The sequence below is a fragment of the Panthera pardus genome, unplaced genomic scaffold (genome assembly GCF_024362965.1).
Source record: "Panthera pardus isolate Hobbes unplaced genomic scaffold, ASM2436296v1 HiC_scaffold_1, whole genome shotgun sequence".
Lineage (NCBI taxonomy): Eukaryota > Metazoa > Chordata > Mammalia > Carnivora > Felidae > Panthera > Panthera pardus.
The window spans coordinates 79,249,844-79,270,311 of record NW_026526654.1 but is presented as its reverse complement, the minus strand read 5'-3'; the positions used below and the strand labels follow the sequence as shown (position 1 = coordinate 79,270,311).

General features: G+C 34.8%; 1 protein-coding gene and 1 long non-coding RNA gene across 6 annotated transcripts in view; both read left to right on the top strand.

The window, feature by feature from the left end:
* The window catches only part of PDS5B (PDS5 cohesin associated factor B), a 191,767-nt gene extending 180,374 nt beyond the window's left edge, over window positions 1-11,393 (top strand). For 2 of the 5 annotated variants that reach the window (XM_019447810.2, XM_019447808.2), the window contains exons 32-35: window positions 3,008-3,447; window positions 3,541-3,648; window positions 6,756-6,894; window positions 8,350-11,393. In XM_019447810.2, coding sequence (XP_019303355.1) covers window positions 3,008-3,447; window positions 3,541-3,648; window positions 6,756-6,894; window positions 8,350-8,385 — 723 coding nt within the window. In that variant the 3' untranslated portion in view covers window positions 8,386-11,393. Of the gene's footprint in view, window positions 1-3,007; window positions 3,448-3,537; window positions 3,649-6,755; window positions 6,895-8,349 lie in introns of all 5 variants that reach the window. The other 3 variants (XM_019447809.2, XM_019447807.2, XM_019447813.2) reach the window with 2 other exon arrangements.
* LOC128776215 (uncharacterized) overlaps window positions 1-19,815 on the top strand; it is a 191,675-nt gene extending 171,860 nt beyond the window's left edge. The window contains exon 2 of the long non-coding RNA XR_008421288.1: window positions 17,856-19,815. This is a non-coding gene — a long non-coding RNA (uncharacterized LOC128776215). The remainder of the gene's footprint in view (window positions 1-17,855) is intronic.
* Window positions 19,816-20,468: the final 653 nt, after the last annotated feature.

The following is a 20,468-nucleotide window of genomic DNA, read 5'->3' as shown; positions in this document are numbered from 1 at the left end:
AATACATATCAACTGAAATATCCTTAAAGACGTTAGCATTTTGAGACAGAAGTTCAATTTAAAGACCAGTAGATTATAGAGAAAGAGTCCTGTCTTTGTATATACTACCACCTTGATATTAAAACTTCATCACAAAAGAATTATTGTCCATATACATTTATATTCAAATATTTAGTTTTACAAATAGAATGTTTTCCTTATTTCCTGCTTTTAACCTCAGTTTTATTCTCCCTCTGTTCTTAAGATAATGCAGTGCAAAATGAAAAAGAAACTAGAGAATGTAGTGCTTTAGTAAACTAGCTTATTTTATAGTATTCTCAAGAAAGCAGACATTAAATTTCCTGTTTACCACCAACCTTTTCCAGAGTATAAAGGAATTCAGCCACCTTATCACATTCTTGGACATTAAAATGAATTGTAAAGTTTAAAACTGGAGGTGATAATTGTAAAGTTAACTTTAATTCAATATTTCTCTTACCTTTGCATCTCTGAGGAACAATAATTATTTGTACAAAAATGCAAATAAATGCTAACAAATTAAAACCAGTCACTTATAGGTCTGTTTTTCCTAGAATGTAAGGATAATTTAATGTTAAGAAATCTTTTAACATAATATATCAAATCAGTATACCAAATAAGAAGAATACTAACAAGATAACTTCAGGTCATGTCAAGAAGATATAAATACAACTTAAAATCCATTCTTGATACATATGAACTCTTACTAACCTAATACCAGAAGGATACTTCCTTAACATACTAAAAGTTTTATCTGTTTAAATCAGTAATCATTGACTCAGTTATTCTTCTTAAATTATTCTGAAATGCAAAATACTTGAAACATTTTAATTAAAAATCAGGGGCAAAACAAGTAATTTGTTGTCATCACTATTATTTAAGATTGTTCTAGAATGTTTGACAAATTCAGGAAGACATGAAATAGGAATCAAAGGTATGACAGTGAAAAAGAAGAGACAAATTCATTTTTCTTTTGTACTCTTAGAAAAATAAGAGAAGCAATTGAAAAACTAAGTATTTAGTATGGTAGCCAATTAAACATCTATACGTGGTAGATGTATGTATGTGTATAACTAACATTAGTCTGGTAATTTTGCTTTATATCAAGTATACATTTGGGGGAAAGGAGATTTGCTTCACCACAGTAACCTCTTCCACAACAAAGGTAGGTAGGTAGATAGACAGACAGACCGACCGACTGACCAACCAACTGACCGATCAACCTAAACATAGCCTTAAAAAAGTAGGGGGAATCCGTGTGGGGAAAATATCCAAACTGAGAAACTTAGAAGACTTGAATAGAAGGAAGACATGCCATGTTCTTTAATGGGAGAAATGAATAAAAACAAATGATGGTTCGTTCTAAATGAATCTATATGTAATTATAAAATTCCAGTGTGATTTTAAGTCCATGTGGAAGAATAAATGGTACAAAAGAGGAGTAATAACATCAGCCTAACCAAACACAAATGTATTTCTTTATTTCTCTATCTTTAGTAAAATATTATGCCATTGTTACAATAGCCCAGAAACATTATTAATTTTTAAAACCTAATACAAAGTAAAGGAACCATTATAAGTCAGTGATTTTTGAAATGACTGAAATACTCTTTGGGGGTGGATAGGAAAGACAATTTAGAATTCCATGTCAAATCCTATCAAGATACGGTAATGTCTTAGTCTGCTCAGGCTGCCATAACAAAGTATCGTAGACTGGATGGCTAAACAACAGAAATGAATTTTCTCACCTTTGTGCTGGCCGATTTGCTTCCTGGTGAGAGTTTCTTTTCCTGGTTTGCAGATGGCCACCTTCTCACTATGCCTCACATGGTGGAGAAGAGAGACAAAAAGATCTCTCTGGTGTCTCTTTTCATAAGGGGCTAATTCTGTTATGAGGGCCCCACCCTCATGATCTTATCTCAACTGAAATATCCCCCAAAGGCCCCATCTTCGAATATCCATTACATCAGAGGTTCTAGCTTCAACATATGAATTTTGTATGGACATAATTCAATCCTTAACAAATAGGAAATAAAATTTAAATACAAAAATATAGAAGAATGTAGATTTAAAATACTAAGACTCCACTATACAAATGGACAAAGCATAATACCAATGACATAATTAGCATAATTACCAATGACATAACAAAATGACTAAACAAATCAGATAATTTTTGTTGTTTTCTTTTCACTGATTTTTAAGAATGTAAATTGACACAAACTTTTTGGATATAAAACACTTGTATTTGTGAGTTTTATACATGCATGTGTATGGGAAGCTGTAGGGGCTCATACTGTTCTTGGTTTCTTTGGAGAATTTCCTCAGTCTCCATCTGCCGGTCAGTGCATATATATATTCTCTGAATGTAGACTAGGCTTTTAGTTTGAATTTGAGTTTCTGATTAACTAATTTAAATTGTTTTTGCTTTTAATTGGTTGTAGCTGGGAAGAGACAGTATCTTTGATTCAGAAGTATTTTCAAAATTTTTAATAAATGAATATTTAACTTTTGTGTCTTGCAACCTCCATTTATAAAGTAAAAGTAGCTCTTTTATGGTGTCTAAGTATAATATATAACATAGTTGATATTTTATATCTTATACACTGTGGAATAAAATTAGAATCACTTAATTTGACTATTAAAGCAGATCCATTATACTTTGATATATTTATCCATTATTCAAGCATGGAATTTAAATTTTTTTAAATGAAATAACTCATTAAAATTTAAAGTTTAATAAAATACTGATCTTGAAAGGTGTCAGTTTGAGACTCTCTAGCTCAAGTAAAAATGAAAATTGACCCTCTTAACTCCAGATAATTTTTTAAGTTAAAAGACAAAGCAGTTATGGTTCTGATACACTTAAAGACTCTATGTTTTATTTAGGTACAGTTTTATGACAAAAGTGGATAACATTTTCTTGTTTCGTTTTTCAAAATATTCATCCTAACAAATTTATATTTGGAATTGTGATTTTTATTCCTAGTCTGAATTGGACAAGCCTAGAAGCCGGAAAAAAACACCTGTCACGGATTCAGAAGAGAAATTAGGTATGGATGACCTCACTAAGTTGGTACAGGAACAGAAACCCAAAGGCAGTCAGCGTGGACGGAAGAGAGGCCATACGGCTTCAGAATCAGATGAACAGCAGTGGCCTGAGGAAAAGAGGCTCAAAGAAGATATACTGGAAAATGAGGATGAACAGAATAGCCCGCCAAAAAAAGGTAAAAGAGGCCGACCACCTAAACCTCTTGGTGGAGGTACACCAAAAGAAGAACCGACAATGAAAACGTCTAAAAAAGGAACCAAAAAAAAGTCTGGACCTTCAGCACCAGAAGAAGAGGAAGAAGAAGAAAGACAAAGTGGAAACACAGAACAGAAATCAAAGAACAAACAGCACCGAACATCAAGGAGAGCACAACAGAGGTAAGCGCATGTAACTCTGAACTGCATGTATTTAGTAACTGTGTTCTAAATCCTAATTTGATGCTGTCCACATTTGGGTCTTCCCCAAAGCAGAGCAGAATCTCCCGAAACTAGTGCAGTTGAATCCACACAATCCACACCACAGAAAGGACGAGGAAGACCATCAAAAACGCCATCACCATCACAACCAAAAAAAAATGTGTAAGTTGTAAATAATATTAAATTTCGAACCAGTTTCAAATTATTTTGCGAGAGTTTATCAGTTTTCAAATATACATAGGGCTGTATTTAAAATCCCATATATTTGGTCCCATTATGCTAGGTAAGATAACATTTTTATAAACTTACCTAGGTGATTGATATCCCAGTTAACCCTCTGGTAACCTCTGATCACAGCTTTTAGGCAAATCTCTTTAAGTGAACACCAAATAGTTTATTATTTCCAATACAGACTTTATGATACCCAAAGAGATGAGAAAGTATTTTTAAATAATCACATCATACTGACCAAGTTGCTTGTCTTTGCACACTGTAGTTTTTAATAGCTCTCCTCGGCAACTTTAAAAAAAATAGTTTTTATATTTTTGCTTTTATTCTTTGAATTGTGTAGGAACGTCACAGGCATTATTTTTCTTTGAATTATAGCCAAAGAGGTTACCACATGTAGATCTGAAGTTTTTGGGGTTTTGGTTTTCTTTCTTTTCTAATCAAATGAACAGATCTGTATCTACATATAAATAGTTGTGGAAGTTCACACAAGCATATGTTCATGAGAAAATCACAATGACAAATTGTGACCTAAAATTGTTAAAGTAGCAGGAGCGTCAGTGCTGTCATTTGTGTATTTTGCACTTTTTTCTCAGTTATTTAAGTGGAAGTAGAACAGCATGTCTTCCATTAGTCAGAAATTCTGACTGTAATTCTGAGAGTGACCCCGTTGCACACTTACATCACTGCCTTGGCTTTGCAGAGTTGCCAGCACACCTTGGCCAAATACTTATGTTATCTTGGAAAGTTTTCCTCTTCCTGTGTATTCCCCAGGGGAATACACAGGAAGAGGAAAAGTTGTTTGAGTGTCTAGCTACTTCCTGCCTTTTTCCATGTAATTTTTTCCTCAGGTAAAAAGTAAAGGTAAGTACGTTTTTGTGGCAGCTTTGTAAATGTGTTTGGATTCAATTATGAAAAGTAGCTATTTTTAAAAAACAAATTCTTAAGGAATATTAAATTCCCACGATAATTTTCTAATGAGGAAATAACAGAAATAGCTTTCAGGCTCATAACTTTAATTAGTTTATATTTGCGCATCAAAAATTAAGGGCATGATCATCTAAAATTATACACATCCTCATACAAATGTTCTAAACCAAACAAGTATTTCTTTTAAAAATCAGTGCAGAAAAAGGCTCTATATTCCATCTTAACAGCATATCTTCCTTTCATGGGGAATCTATTTTTTTTAAGAACTAGAATAACATACGTTATGATCTGCCTGTTTTTCTTGTTCTGACCTCAGTGGAATTGAGAAAGATTATATTACTTTCCCTGTAATTCTTGTATTTTCTTCCATTAACTCAGAAAAGCCGAACCAAATAAAAAAAAAAAAATTACTTGGTTTGAGTGTGTATTAAAGAATACATATCGTGGATAACCCAAGAGAAATGATAAGCTATAGTCTTAATTTAAAAAAAAAAAAAAAAAAGTTCTTCAGGGGCACCTAGGTGTCTCGGTCGGTTAAGCATTTGACTCTTGGTTGCGCTTCAGGTCATGATTCACAGTTTGTGGGTTCAAGACCTGCATCAGGCTCCATGCTGGCAGTGTGGGGGTCTGCTTGGGATTCTCTCCTTTCTTCTGCCCCTCCCCTGCTCGTGTGCACGCGCTCTCTTTCTTTCTCTCTGTCTCAAAAATTAATTTAAAAAAAGTTACCATACGGAGAATAAACTGATGCTTGTCAGAAGGAAGTGGAGGTGGGAGCATGGGCAAAATGGGTGAAGGGGAGTGGGACATACTGGCTTCCAGTCTGGGAATGAATAAGTCACAGGGATAGAGGGGCATGGCATAGGGAATAAGGTCAGTGGTGTCGTAGCAGCGTTATCTGGTGACAGATGGCAGCTACACTTGTGAGCACAGCATATAATATGGAGAAAAGTTGAACCACAGTGTTGTATACATGAAACTGATGTGACATTGTATGTCCACTATACTCAAAAGATTTTTTTAATTTAAAGAATATACATGCAAATAAATATCAAGAGGGATACATTTAGTTAAATGGTGGTATCTCTTACATATATTTGATTGCCTCCTATGTTTCAGAGAGTACGAGGTGCTAGGGTTTCCAGTGGCTTACAGTGGCACAGAATAGACGTTATTCTTGTCCTTTTGGGATTAACATCTAAATGGCGTGTAGTCATTACATAATCACATAAATATGGAATTCTAAATTGTGATCTGTGCCCTGAGGAAAACTTCAGGGTACTATAAGAGAACATAATGGGAGGGCTAGGGAATTGGGGAAGTTTTCTCTTTGGAAAGTGAGAACTGATTTCTTGAGAATAGTAGGAGTTAGGCTGATAGAGAAAAAGGAGAACACAGTTGGAGGGAACATTGTGCTAAAGGTTGCAGAGTAGCAAAAGTCTTGGCCAATTCAGAGAGTTTGAAGGAAGGCAAGAATTGGCTGGATTGTAGTTGTAAGGAATTAGGGAGTGGAAAGAGATGAGAATGGACAGATGGCCAACAACTGTCTGCAAGGCCTTATATATTATGTTAAGAAGGTTTACAGAATTTCTCGCAGTACAGCAGGGAGCTGTCTAGGGGGAGTGAGTGACATCAGCTGTTTTTACATTTTTGGAGAAGAGGTAAGAGACGAGAATGGTGTGGAAGTTGTGTGGTAGCAGTAGAGGTGGAGAGAAGTGAATAGATTTGAGATTTCTTTGTAAGAATTATAGGGCCAGATGAAGACTGATACGCTATTAAGAAGGACTCTAAATTTTCTGTTTTGAGCAGCTTAGTAGATGCAGATGCCTTTTACTGAGTTGGGAAAGCTAAAAGGAAGAGCAGACTTTGGGTTATGTTTTATAATCTTTTATTGTCTTGGTTTTTCTATTACTTGGTCAGTGTTTGTGAGATTCTAGGAATTAAACACTGGGTTAGGGGTTAGAATAAGAATAACATTTCTTGTTTTGTAAGGTAATGGAGGATAAAAATGATAATAAATGAGAATTTATGAAATATTTTGAGCATTTCCTCTGAGGTGATCTACTACTTAAAGATCAGAATGTTCATTTTATTTTACCTCTGTTTTACTCTAGCCGTGTAGGACGCTCCAAACAAGCAGCTACTAAAGAAAATGATTCAAGTGAAGAAGTAGATGTGTTTCAGGGTAGCTCTCCTGTCAATGATGATGTTCCACAGGAAGAAACAGAGGAAGAGGAAGTTTCTACAGTAAATGTATGTGTCTATTAAAGTACCATGTGTTAGCATAGAATATAGGAATAGAGTTGGTAAATACTTGGTCAGCTCCATATAGCACTTGCTGTTACTTATAATTCTAAGTATTTATTTACTTTTCTTGAGCAGTTTGTAACGGTTCACCTACCAGCTTGGGTAATGAGAGAACTTCCTTTGTGGAATCCTGAAACTAAGTGAGAATGACAGATGTAGCCTAGTGAAAATGTAAATGTCAAGTTTATAACAATGTGGAGAAGAACAAGTAGCATTCTGATAAATTGACCCTTGAAGCATTTAAGCTGTACCTTGATTTTAGACCACTGTTATATGTTAAATAGACTATGGCTAATGTTTCATAACTTTTTCTTTGAGTTTCATAGTAGTTTTACAAGGTAGTCATCTAGAATAAAATCATGTCTTTGAAATTTACGAAATTGGTAACATAGATTTCTTTTACAAAGGTCAGAATGTGATTCTCCCTGAGATAATTTTTTCTTAAGAATGGCTTTGTCGGTTAACACATCTTCAGTGTTTCTTTTGGAAGAAATACAGTTAACACATTGAAGTAAACTGTTCTCCTAATGATACACCAGTGCTGAATCTTTGGATCGGCACAGTTAGCCATCTTTGAGAAACCTGTGTTGTGAGATCAAGTCCCAGAGTTGACCCCCGCCCCTCTGTCCTTTTTAACATAATCAGCACTTTTGTCTGCACCAGGGTTCATTTATGTACCAGATATTCACAGAAAGATATCTGAACTGTGGTCTCAAACTTGTTGGGCTTGTTTCTTACAGCTTTGTTTGTTTGTTTGTTTGTTTGTTTGTTTGTTTTGGGTGTAAAAATAAGACAAGAGTCCATAGTGATTAATGTCTTCATCAAAAAAAAAAAAAAAAAAAAAAAACACCATAAATTAATTGAATTAAAATCCTGTTCTGTTTATATTCATCTTAATACCGATCTTTTTAGAACTGAAGTTTTACACTTTCATTAGTACTTGCCAGTAAATGGTAATACGTCTGAATTCCATATATTCCTATGTATTTGATAATTGTTAGGCTCTACATTCAGTAACGGTTTTCCCAGAAAGACAACTGTAAGCCTAAGTTTAAAATGTTTTCTTTTACCACGGAAGCGTAAGTGAAAAGGTAGTTGCAATTGTTTTTCTTGCTGTCGACATTGCTTTCTGTTCATTTCTCTTTAAAATTATTAAATAGTAAAGTAAAATAGTTTTTTCTCTTGCTATTATGGGAAAGGCTATTTATGGGCATTCAAATATTACATAAGGTCTAAATATGTGATGCTGAGGCAGAAAGTTTTAAAATAGGAGAAAGGTTTGAAGTGAAGAAAAGCAAAGAAAATCAGGAACAACTAAGAATAGTGATTTGTTAAAAAAATAATATTAATTACTGCCAAGTCTGGTATCTTAATTAAGCATCTGGTAATTTTTCTTTTAAGGTACGGCGGCGAAGTTCTAAAAGAGAAAGGCGATGAACAAATGTAATTGGTAACTTTCTGTGTGAAAGCTTTGAAAAGAAGCATTTTTTTGGTCAAGCTTGAGGCTAAGTAAAGCCTTTGATGCACAAAGCGGGACTGCTGGAGAGTGGACAGTTGGACCTTACTTTGATGACCTCATGTATTTGTGGTCACAGCGCTTTAGCCATACGCGTGGTGATAACATTGACTCTGGAGTCCTGGGAAAGTGTGATGTGCGATGGCTATGTAGACATAAACTAAAGAAGAAACTTGTAAATATGTTTTTTCTTTTACTTTTTTCTTTTCTTTTTCTTTTTCTTTTTTTTGTTTTTTGTTTTTTTAATGTTTCTGACTTCTAAAGTGCTTGTATAGCTTTTATCTGCGGCTTTAAACTGACAGTCCCAACTGTTTATTGGATCTATTGATTTGGAAAGAGTTTGTTAGGATAGATCTTAAGCAGTGATCTGTCAGTGTTTGTATTTGTATTCTCTGCAATTTTACTGTGAAAAAAATTTTTTCAACAAATGGTGTCATTTTCTTGATGTCATTGTTTGTTGGAGAGGTAAATGGTCTCTTTCCCTTGTGTATCTTACCTAGTGTTTACTCCTAGGCACCCTTAATCTTCAGAGGTGCTAAATGGTCTGCCATTACACCTGCATGATGCCTCCAGCGGGAGGACACCACGCAGATTGTGAAATAGTCCCGAAGTTTGATTATTTTACACCTCAGTATTGGTCTCAGAATTTTCTGGCCTTTCATGGCAATGAAAATTTTAAGAAAAGAGAGATTTAAAATATTTTAATTTTAAAGAGTGTGTTATAAAATAATGTACTGAATTCTTTATCCCATTTTATCATCATCCCTTTTCAGTTTTTATTAATCTACTGTATCAATAAAATTCTGTAATTTGAATTAGTTTTTAATAGTCTAGAATGTTATTGTGTATAGATATTTCCTCTTGAACATTATGTTCAGAAATACAGATTATTACACTATAATATTAAATCCGATATATACACATAGAAAGTTCCAGTTCTCCATAACAGTGTAAAGTTAATCAGAAAGAAAAAATTTTATTGATGCAGTGTGTCTTTATAAAGCTGTTCTTGAAAGCAAGTGTTTTGTATTTTATAGTGAGTTGCATGTTTATGAAAAAAGTGCTGAAAATGGGATGTGCTCTTTTCTGTAAAATCATATTTAGCCATAGTATATGATAGATTGCCCCATAACATAGTTTTTCATCAAGAGTTTATTATTGTACTTTATTTTGGAGCCAAAAAAGTTGTTTTTTGGGGGGGGGGGGGGGCAGGGTGGGAATGGTATATCCAACTATATGACCTACTGTAGGTATCAGAATCTTAAAAATTTTGAATGAAATTCCACTTTGTCTAGATTGGGAGAAGTGGAAATTTATTTGGTTTTAGAGCAGATCTTTTCTTTTCTTCATTGTAATCTGCAAAATATAGAAACAAATTACTTAAATCAGTATCCTTTATACAGTTTTATAAACTGTATTTTGAACCAAAACATAAAAGTTACTACTTAATGCTTGCCTAAATTCATTTTAGTATTTCAGGTGCTGTTCTTTTGTTTTTTTCACAGTTAACATCAGAAAAAAAAATCATATCCTAACTTATTAAATGTATCACATTGAATAATGGAGCATTTTCATATAATACACCATTATGTTGAAGGTATATTTCCAAGATTGGTTATAATAGAGGGGGGATATAATAAAGAAACTACTATTTTGGAAAATGACATTTTACTATTTTCCAATGTATATCACAATTGATGTGATTATTTTTCTTTTAAAGATTTCTTCATGTTTATGAAACGGCCTTTTATTTTTTAAAAAATGTTTTGAATTGTGTCTTAATCTCTCAATATTTAACTATTCTTCATTTCCAACAGTACTGACACCAGTGATTACGAGAGGCTGCTGTATACAAGGCAGCTAATGTCGGACCAAGATACATTGGTTTTTAACCGTTTCATGAACTCAGTTCTCCCAAACACGCTATTTGTATCTCAGCAGTACAAAGGCATGTTTTTAAATCTATAAAATAAAGAATAAGGGATAGCTTTGTATTTTTGTCGTTGACTAAATTGCACCGGAAATGTTTATGGAAGTATATCTTTAAGACCATTTTATAAAACATAATGAAAAAATGATTGTGGAAGATTTTTATTTGCATGATCATAGTTAACCAAATTTCATTGCACAACTAATTCTGTACATCAGTTCACAAAAAATGTTCATTGTAGATTTTGTTTAATGCCAATAAGTCTGTGATTTTACAACTTGTCTGTTCACTTTTTGGGAAGATTATGATGTAAATTTTCCATTTTTCTGTAGAAAAATAGGTGCAATAACGATCAAAGTTTTGATGTCCTGAGTCTTCATCTTAGGGGATTATCTTATTATGTTTGAACTTCACATTTCACGTACTGACATTTGGAGAGCCACATACTATAACTAAAGTAAAATTACGTATGTATACAACGTTAATTGCTAACGACAGTTAGCAAACTCTTCAGTCGTAACGTTCATTTTGAAAATATGTACTGTATAAAATTGAGAAAATATTTAACTCACTGTAACAACTTCCATTATGAAAATCTTACGATTTTTCGGTGAGGTTATCTTGCTGCACTCTGTAGCAAGTTCATTTAATCTACATTATAATATGATTTCTTGCTGCAGTGCAACAGGAAGCTTTTGTTTTCAGTGATCTCCACTGTATATGTAAATTACAAATGTGGCTGTAAAACTTGTTCCAGGTATTAAAGGTTAAATTACTTTCTGTATCTTCTTACAGCTTGTAAGTTTGATTTTTAAGATCTCCTTTTGCCCATGTGAAGAATGTCAGGAATTTAAGAATTTGTTTAACCTGGGCATATCTCCCCTACCACATAGTATTATGTCACCGTCACGAACAATTGGTATTTAGATAGATAACCAATATCAGACACATTTTTTGGCTTTTCTGTGAAGTTGAATAAACATGAAAGTTAATATGTAATTGTATTATTTTATTTATGTTAATCAGTATATATACTTACATGTGTTTACTAAATGAAGAAAGGCACATTTTAATGATTTTTTATTTTGGAGACTTTTGTTGCATGGAAAGGAAATCTGTTTCCCAGTAACATTTTTTCAAGCTTTTTGTTTAAACTTCTCATTTAAAATTTTGGCTAACAGAGATTACTAAGTACTATTTAAGTTAAAGGATTGCATAACTGAAGAAAATAAATGTATCATATAAACTTTAAAAGTAAGCACTGAGAATGTGAGTTGCTAGTGGCAGTTTTATGCATTTGTTCAGCAAATACTTATTGAATGCTTACTATGTGTTAGATTAGTGTGATTCTCCCCGGCCGGGGGAGGGGAAGGGAGATAAGGAAACAATAATTAAATATATAATGTCAGATTATGAAAAGTGTGGTGAATAGAAAAGGAAAAACCAGATGGACAATAGAAATGATTGGAGGTGAAGCTATTTTATATTTGGAGCTATGTTATTCAGTACATAAAATGTAGGTTTATTATGCCTTTATGATGAAGTTATACTTTTAGAATTGTCAAATGTCACTCGATATGTGTACAAATACTCCATGCCTACTTTGTCTCGTAGGAGTATAGCCATTCCAGTTTTGTTTGCGTGACAAAGCTTTTTCTGTCCTTTTATTTTCACCCTATTTATATATATCTTTAAGTTTAAAGTGTGTGTTGTGTAAACATTTTAATTCTTTGGCCTTGTTCTTTTATTCAGTTATAGAATCTTTGTCCTTTAGAGTGTTTAGACTATTTACTTTTGGTATAACTACCGATGCATAGTAGGCTTTAAGTTTATCAGCTTACTGTCTTTTTTGCCAATCTTTTCCTTATTTGCTCCTTTTCCTACCTTCTTTTGGCTCAGTAAAGGACTGTTGACCTTTGAGCAAGTGGGGATTAGGAATGCCAATCCCCCCATGGTTGAACATCCACATAAAACTTTTGAGTCCCCCAAAACTTAACTACTGATAGCCTAATGCTGATCAAAAAGCCTTACCAGTAACACAGTTGATTAACACATATTTTGTATGTTGTATGTATTATATACTGTATTCTTACAATAAAGTAAGAGAAAGGAAATTATTATTAAAATCATAAGGAATAGAAAACACTTGCACAGTACTGTAATGTATCAAAAAACAATCCAGTTCAAACTCATGTTGTTCAAGGGTCAACCGTACTTAATGCGCTTCCGTGCCTTCCGTTGGCTTTTTCGTTATACCTGATTATATTATTCTTCTGTGGTTACCCTACAGATTACACTATCTATGTTTGGCTTATTATAGTCTGTGTTTTATTAATGCTGTTACTACCTTCTGGACAGTTAAAGAACTTTAAAATGGTTCAACTCCATTTGCTGCTTCCCTCCCCTTTGTGGTATGGTTTTTATGTTTTGTAGTTATAAATGCCAAGGTATCATTACTTTAGGTAGTCGGTGTTCTTGTTTACGTATACGTTTTCTCCCCTCTTTGCTACCTTTTTTTTTTTAATCTAGTTTTGTGCTTTCATCTTAATTCCTTTTCCTTCAGCCTGAGAAGCTTCTTTTAGTATTGCCTACAGTGCGGGTTTTGTGGCAGTTAATTCAGTCAGCATTTGTTTGAAAGGTCTTTATCAGACCTTCATTTCTGAAGAGTGTTTTCTTTGGATACAGAATTCTAGATTAGCAGTTTTATTCATTTGGCAGTTTAAAACTTCATATTCCATTTTCCTCTAGTTTTCATATTTTCTGTTGCAAAGACAGCTGAAAACCTTTTCATTACTTGTAGGTCATGTGTCTTTTTTTTTCCCTGGCTCTTAGAATTTCCTCTTTATCTCTGTTCTCAGCAGTTTGGCTATGGTGCACCTACTTACGGTTTTCGTTTTTTTAATTTTGCTTAGGGTTTACTGAGCTATGGAATCTGCAGGTTGATGTAGTCTATGAGTTGTGAAAAATCCTTGGTCATTATCCCTTCACATGTTCTACTCTTACTGCTTCTCTTTCTGACACTCCAGTTATAAATATGTTGTACTGTTTGTGTCTTGTGTGCTCTGTATTTCCTCCGGTATTCCTTCTATTCTTGTTTTCTCTTTGTGCTTCAGTTTGGATATTTTCTATTGGCGCATCTTCAGATTTATCAGTCTCTTCTGCCTTGTGCAGTCTCCCATTTAACCCACCTAATTAGTTAATTTCAAAAACTGTATTTTTTAGTTTTAGAACAATTAATTATATTTTATGGATTTAATGTCTGAAAGTGTTTTTTTCTTTTTAAAATTGCTGGCAGAGATTTGAATTATGTAACTACAATATCTGAATCATCTGTGGATCTTAGTCTGTTACCTAATTTTTCTTTCTTAATTATTAGTCACATTTTTCCTGATCATATTTCTTTCTCCCTCTATCTAGGGCTTTTATGCAGGACAATGTCTATAAAAGAACTGAAGGATTGAAGTTGATTTGATTTCCACCCCCCGTCTCTGCCCCAGGAGAAGATTTACCTTACTTTCTGTTAGGATTGTAGGGATTGATCACTTCAATCTGTGGAGTTGGTCTTGGGGTACAGCTTTAATTAGACTAGTCCACTTTTTTCAAAAGTCTTGAGGGTTAGACTTATGTGACAGGCCTTTACCTTTAGCACAGTACGACTATAGGTTTCATTCAGCCTTTCCAGCCCAGCTGAGAAGTAGGAATGCTGTTTTACATAGGATAGTCAAAGGAACTTATTTGAAAAGATGACATCTGAGCATGGACTTCTGTTAAGTGAGAGATAAGGCCTGTGAACACCTAGGGAAAAAAATATTACAGGCTGAAGGAAGAATAAGCACAGAAGTCCTTAGGGAAGAATGGACTTTTAGTATATCAGGGATTTCAAGAAGGCCTATGTTTCTGGAGTGAAAGTGACCATGGATATAAGGGTAGGAGGGAAAGTCAGAAGATAGTGAAGAGTCGGATCATAACTGTATGTCTCTCGGGAGTTGTGTTTACAGTTTGAAGGGAGTCCATTGTGGGACTTTGAGTAGGAGAGTGGCACAATCTGGGCTTTTTCTTTGTTGTTAATTAAAAAAACATAGTTGACCCACCAACAATGCAAGGTTAGGGGTGCTGGCACCCTCCCTTCCCCGGAGAAAGTTGAACACTTGTGTATAACTCTTGAGCGCCCCCCCCCCCCGAATTTAACTACTGATAGCCTTATTGTTGACTGAAAGCCTTACTGATAACAGTCGATTAACACATATTTTATATGTTATATATATTATATACTGTATTCTTACTATAAAGTAAGTACGAAAAAATATTAAGGAAATCAAGAGAAAATACATTTATAGTACTGAGTGTATAGGGAAAAAAACCCATGTATAAGTGGACCTGCACAGTTGAAACCTGTGTCATTCAAAGGTCAACTGTACTTTCAACTCAACACGTCCAAAGAACTGAGCACCTAACCTTGCCTTCCCAAATCTGGGCATCTTCATATATCTGAAAATAGAACTAGCATTCAACTAGTAATACAAATCAGAAATCTAAAAATTGCCTCTGGCTTTCCCTCTCTCTAACCCTGTCATCTAATCCGGTTGAATTTATCTCCTGATTATCCCTGGAATTTTTCTTTTTACACCGATGCAGTCTGTCTTAAGTTCTTAACATTTCTTCGCCTCCAGACTGATAGGCTCACACTTACTCTTGCGTCACCTCAAATTCATTTTCGCCGTGTAGCCAGACTGTTGAAATTGAGTGATCCCATCTACCCCAGTGGCAACAGTAACAATGGTAAACAATAGAAACTCTCCAACCCTTTAACCATTTACCATTGCCTTTAGGATGATGTGCCCCACAAAGCTCTGCATCCTTGGTCGCTGCTCTCTAGCCAGTGTTTGTAGTCTATGCCAGCTACACTATTCTCTCAGTCGCTTGCACTTAGTTGCCAGAGGTACAAGATATTAGGGTGTATATAAAGCTATGTAGACTTTGAAAAGATAAAGCATATTCTGTTGTCTTCCTGGAGCACTTTTCCTTCTGCTACTGCATCTCGCTTCCTACTCACACTCCCAAGTGAGAATTTTCCCTAAGGCAGCCTTCTCGAGTTCTGCGAGCAGAGCAAAACCCTCTATCATGTGCCCCCTTAGCTTACCTCTCTGTAGCACTTCGCACAGTTGGCATCTGGATTATTTGATTAATGCCTGTCCCAGTGCCCCAGAATGCTCCACTACATGGAGACAGAGGTGACACATATTTTTGTTGACTAGTTTATCTCTAGTGCTCAGCACATTGCCTGGTACACACAGTAAGCACTTAAAAAAAGTTTGTTGAATAAATTAACTTTGCATTAGTAAAATTTACATAAATTAGAAAGTTTGTTTAAGATCAAGGAACTTGATAATTTATTGTGTCAGATACCTTATTAAAAGCTTTTCATAAATTATCATCCCACACAGTCCTCACTGCAGCTCTGTGTGTTGGTTGATGGTATGCCCTTTAACAGATGAGGGAACTGAGGATCAGAAATTGTGGTTTACCCAAGATTTCTCCTCTCTAAAGTGGTGACCGAAGATTCGATCACATCTGTTTAACTCCAAAGCCACCCTTTCTGTACTACATCAAATATTAATTATCAAATCAACGTTGACTAAATACTAATAAATTTTAAAGTAGCGATAATGTAATTCTTCAGTTGTGTTGGGATTTCCTAGTCAAGAGGACGAATGTAATATTGGCCACATTTTGCTGGATAGTCTGCTACCCGTTTGCCTATATTATCTCCCATTAGAAGAAATGTGTATAATCAACATTTTACAAATAAACCCCAGACTTGCCCAAAGTTCCCAGAGTAGAGCTATTCAGAGTTGATGGTCTTAATACTTACACTATGATGGGTTTGGACCAGAATTCAAACTACTTACTTAAAACAGCTTTCTGTTTATTGAAAGCATATAAAATGCTTCACACCGAGATCTTAGAAAGTGATGGATAAAAATGTCAATTTCATTTATTGTTCATAATCTACATTCTTGAGCTAATGAGTTTAACTGGGTTCACTATATAATCTTCTGCATTATGGCCCTTGGGTGCTTGTAGTTTTGTATAAAAATCTTGGGGGAAAAATTCCTGGAGAGATGATAATACTGTTAACCGTGAACATGTTATAAATGACGTGTGAATGTTTATGAGTTGGGTGCCTACCAGACCTGTTCAATTAGGAACTGAGAGACCCGTTTGGCTGAGGTGGAGAACTTTTTGAGTTGTGCTTGGGTAGTGGGGAGATGCTTTCTTTGCACAAGCAGTTTGAGAGAACATTTTGTAGGGCTTTGAATTCGAAAGCCAGCTAAGGAAGCTACTGATGACTTTCGAGCAAGAGAATGAAGCATATAAAACACATTAAGACTTTTAACATCACAGCTTTAAAAGAGCGTGTAATACAGTTAAGGGACTATAAATAGAGGGTCTGGTAAGTTAACTATAGAATACATTAGTAGTTTGCCCTGATGAAGCAATTGTCTTCAACACTGAAGCCATTCATAACTAGAAATTGTTAGAATGAGTTCTAGAGTTCCATTGTTCAGATAGACAGACAACATTCAACATTAAGTTAAATATTTTTGTTTTGATTTAAAAATTCACATGGGGGTGCCACTGGGTGGCTCAGTTCGTTAAGCATCTGACTTCTGATTTTGGCTCAGGTCATGAATTCATGGCTTGTGGGATCAAGCCCCACTTCAGGCTCTGTGCTGACAGTGCAGAGCCTGCTTAGGATTCTGTCCTCTCTCTCTGCTCCTCTCCCACTCACGTGTGCTCTCTCTCTCAAAATAAATAAACGTTTAAAACAAACCCCTGTACTCATTAAAAAAAACAATTCACACAGGGACTTCCAAAATACTTTCCCATAGAAAGGAGGTAGAAACAACAGGACATTCAGCACAAAATATGAAAATCACTCTTTAGTTTACTAGATCAGGATTTCAGTCTGTCACACTTTCTCACTTATATATACCTATTATCTTTTGTTTTTATGTAAGTGGGATCATACTGTACCTTTTTACAACTTTTTCTCTACTTAATGTTCTTATAAGGCTATCAGCACATACAGGTTTATCTCACCCTTTGAACAACTGCATAATACCCATTGTATGGGTATGCCATGATTTATTTAATTACTGTTGTTTTGGGCATTTGGGTTATTTACACTTTTCCCTATTACAAATAATTCAGTAAATGGTCATCTCTGTATATGTCTTTGTGCCACGGGGCCAGGTTTCTTGTAAGAAATAGATTCCTATGCAGAGAATGTTGTGTTCCTTTATTTATTTTTTTTAAAGTTTATTAGTTTTGAGAGAGCAAGCAAGTGGTGGAGGGACAGAGAGAGAGGGAGACAGGGGATCTGAAGCAGGCTCTGCGCTGACAGCACAGAGCCCAACTTGGGGCTTAAACTCACGAACCGTGAGATCATGACCTGAGCTGAGATGCAGAGTTGGACGCTTAACTGACTGAGCCACCCGGGCGCCCCTGTGGTGTTCCTTTAAATGATAAATTCTGCCCAATTGCTTTCTGAAAAGTGTACCCAATAATGCTTTAAAATTTTTTCTCATTCCAGTGGTTACAAAATTGTTTTGTTTTCATTTCTCTGATTACAAACAAAACTGCACTGTGGCATATGTTTTCATTTCAGTTATTTCTGTCCTATGAATTACTTGTTGATGTTCTTTGCCCATTTTTCTCCTTTTTTTTTTTTTTTTTTATTATCATTGTTATCTCTGGGTAAAAAGGGAGGAGGTACGGATGGGTTATGGATTATAGCCACACTCTGTTACATTTCCTTGCAAAAAGGTACTGCTATTTGGGGCTAGCATACAGTAGTTCCCCCCCCCCCCCCCCCTTACCTGTTTTGCTTTCTGCGGTTTCATCTGTCTATGGTCACCTGCAGTCCAGAAGCAGGTAATCCTCCTTCTGAGGGATTGTCACACGGTCAATAGAAGCCTAGTGCTGTCACAGTGTCTGCGTCATTCACTTTACTTCATTCTCCTCACAGAAGCATTTTGTTATCTCACATCATCCTAACCAGAAGAGTGAATGCAGTACAATAAGGTATTTTGAGAGACTACATTCACATAGTTTTTATCACCATATAATTGTTCTGTTTTATCGGTATTGTTAATCTCTTTTGTGCCTAATTTATAAATTAAGCTTTATCATAGATATGTATGTATAGGGAAAATACATAATGTATTTTCTAGGGTTCGGTCCTATCCATGGTTTCAGGCATCCACTGGGGTCTTAGAATGTACCCCCCTGTGGATATGGGAGGACTGCTACGTGTGCTGGAAGTGGGCTTGCCATCTGTCTTTACATATTTTCGCATTAGTCTCTTGCTTATTAAATATATGGAAGATACCTTCTAGTGAGTCACCTATCTTTAAGCTTTTTAAAATGGTATTTTCTGTCATATGATACAGAGGTTTTTCCTTTTTGCAAGCACAAATCTGTCGGTATTTTTCATTATGTCTTCTGGGATTTGTGCTTACTACAAGATTGTGAAAATACTTTCCTGTTTTCTTCTAATACTTACAGGTTGTTGTTTGTTTTTGTTGTTTATGTTATTTAACCCACCTGGGGACTATTTTTGTATCTTGCATATGATTGTGGTATAACTTAATTTTTCTTGAGTGTAGTTACTTCTCTTAACACAGTTTATTGTATAGTTTCTCTTACCTCTACTAGTTTGAAATGCCACAGGTAACATGAACTAAATCTCTATCCACCTGAATCTGTTTTTAGTCATATTTGACTGATTTCTGTCTATGCCTATAACCAACATCTAGTGTAATTACGATACCTATATGTTTTTATATTTGGTCTGAAAAATTTCCCTAAGTTTTAATTTTAACACGTCTTACTATTCCTGGCTATTCTTGTTGTTTTCTTATTCAAAATACCAACATCTTTACAATAATACTGAGTCTGCTCACTGAGAGATTTTTTTAAAAGGCCTTCCCTTCAAGCAGTTTTGTTATTTTCTCCATAAGAATAGGCTTTGCATCTTTAAAAATATATATATTTTATGGATTTTAGTATCATTGCAAACATTGTTATTGTTATCATTCCTTTATTTTTTAATTGTTTATGCCTGCTGAGTTAATGTTTTCAGTCACTTTATTGAACTTCTCTATTGGCTGTAACAGTTTTCCAGTTAATTCTCTTGGATTTGTTAGATAGATAACACTCTCTCCAAATAGTTTTGCCAGTATTACTCCAAATTGTTCTGATACATGTATGTCATGTTTTTCTGGTCTAATTGTGTTGGTTGACACCTTTAGAGCATTGTTAAATAGAAAGCCTCTTGCCTTTTTCCAGTTTAAGAAAGTTTCTATTTCTGTTTAATCAGGGATATTAAAAAATAAAATTTGCAGTGTGTGTTGAATTCCATGTTTGCATAACAGTTTATGGGGTTTTTAAATGTAATTATTAATGTAATGAATTATATATACAGTCATCCTTGCTTTGGTAGGATTAACCCAGCTTGGCTTGGTCGTGATAGATTCAGTGTGCTAACATTTTTCTTAATATCCTTATTTTCATGTTGAGTAATAAGGTTAGGTTATAATCTTCTTTGTTGTGTTGAAACTTTTTTGAGTATTGGTATAAGGGGTTTTGCTGACCTTGTAGAATTAGTTGAAAAGCTGACTATATTTTTCTTTTTAATTTTTTTTTTTTTTAACATTTATTTTTGAGACAGAGAGAGAGCATGAACGGGGGAGAGTCAGAGAGAGGGAGACACAGAATCTGAAACAGGCTCCAGGCTCTGAGCTGTCAGCACAGAGCCCGACGCGGGGCTCAAACTCACAGACCGCAAGATCACGACCTGAGCCAAAGTCGGACACTTAACCGACTGAGCCACCCAGGTGCCCCGAAAGCTGACTGTATTTTTCTATGAAACAGTATATATAATGTAGGAGTTATTTACTTCCCAAAATCTTGACAGAGCTTACATTTAAATTGTACATGGTGCCTTTTTAAACGTCATTTTTAAAAATTTCCAAGTTAATATTTCAGAGATCCAGGAAACAATACAGT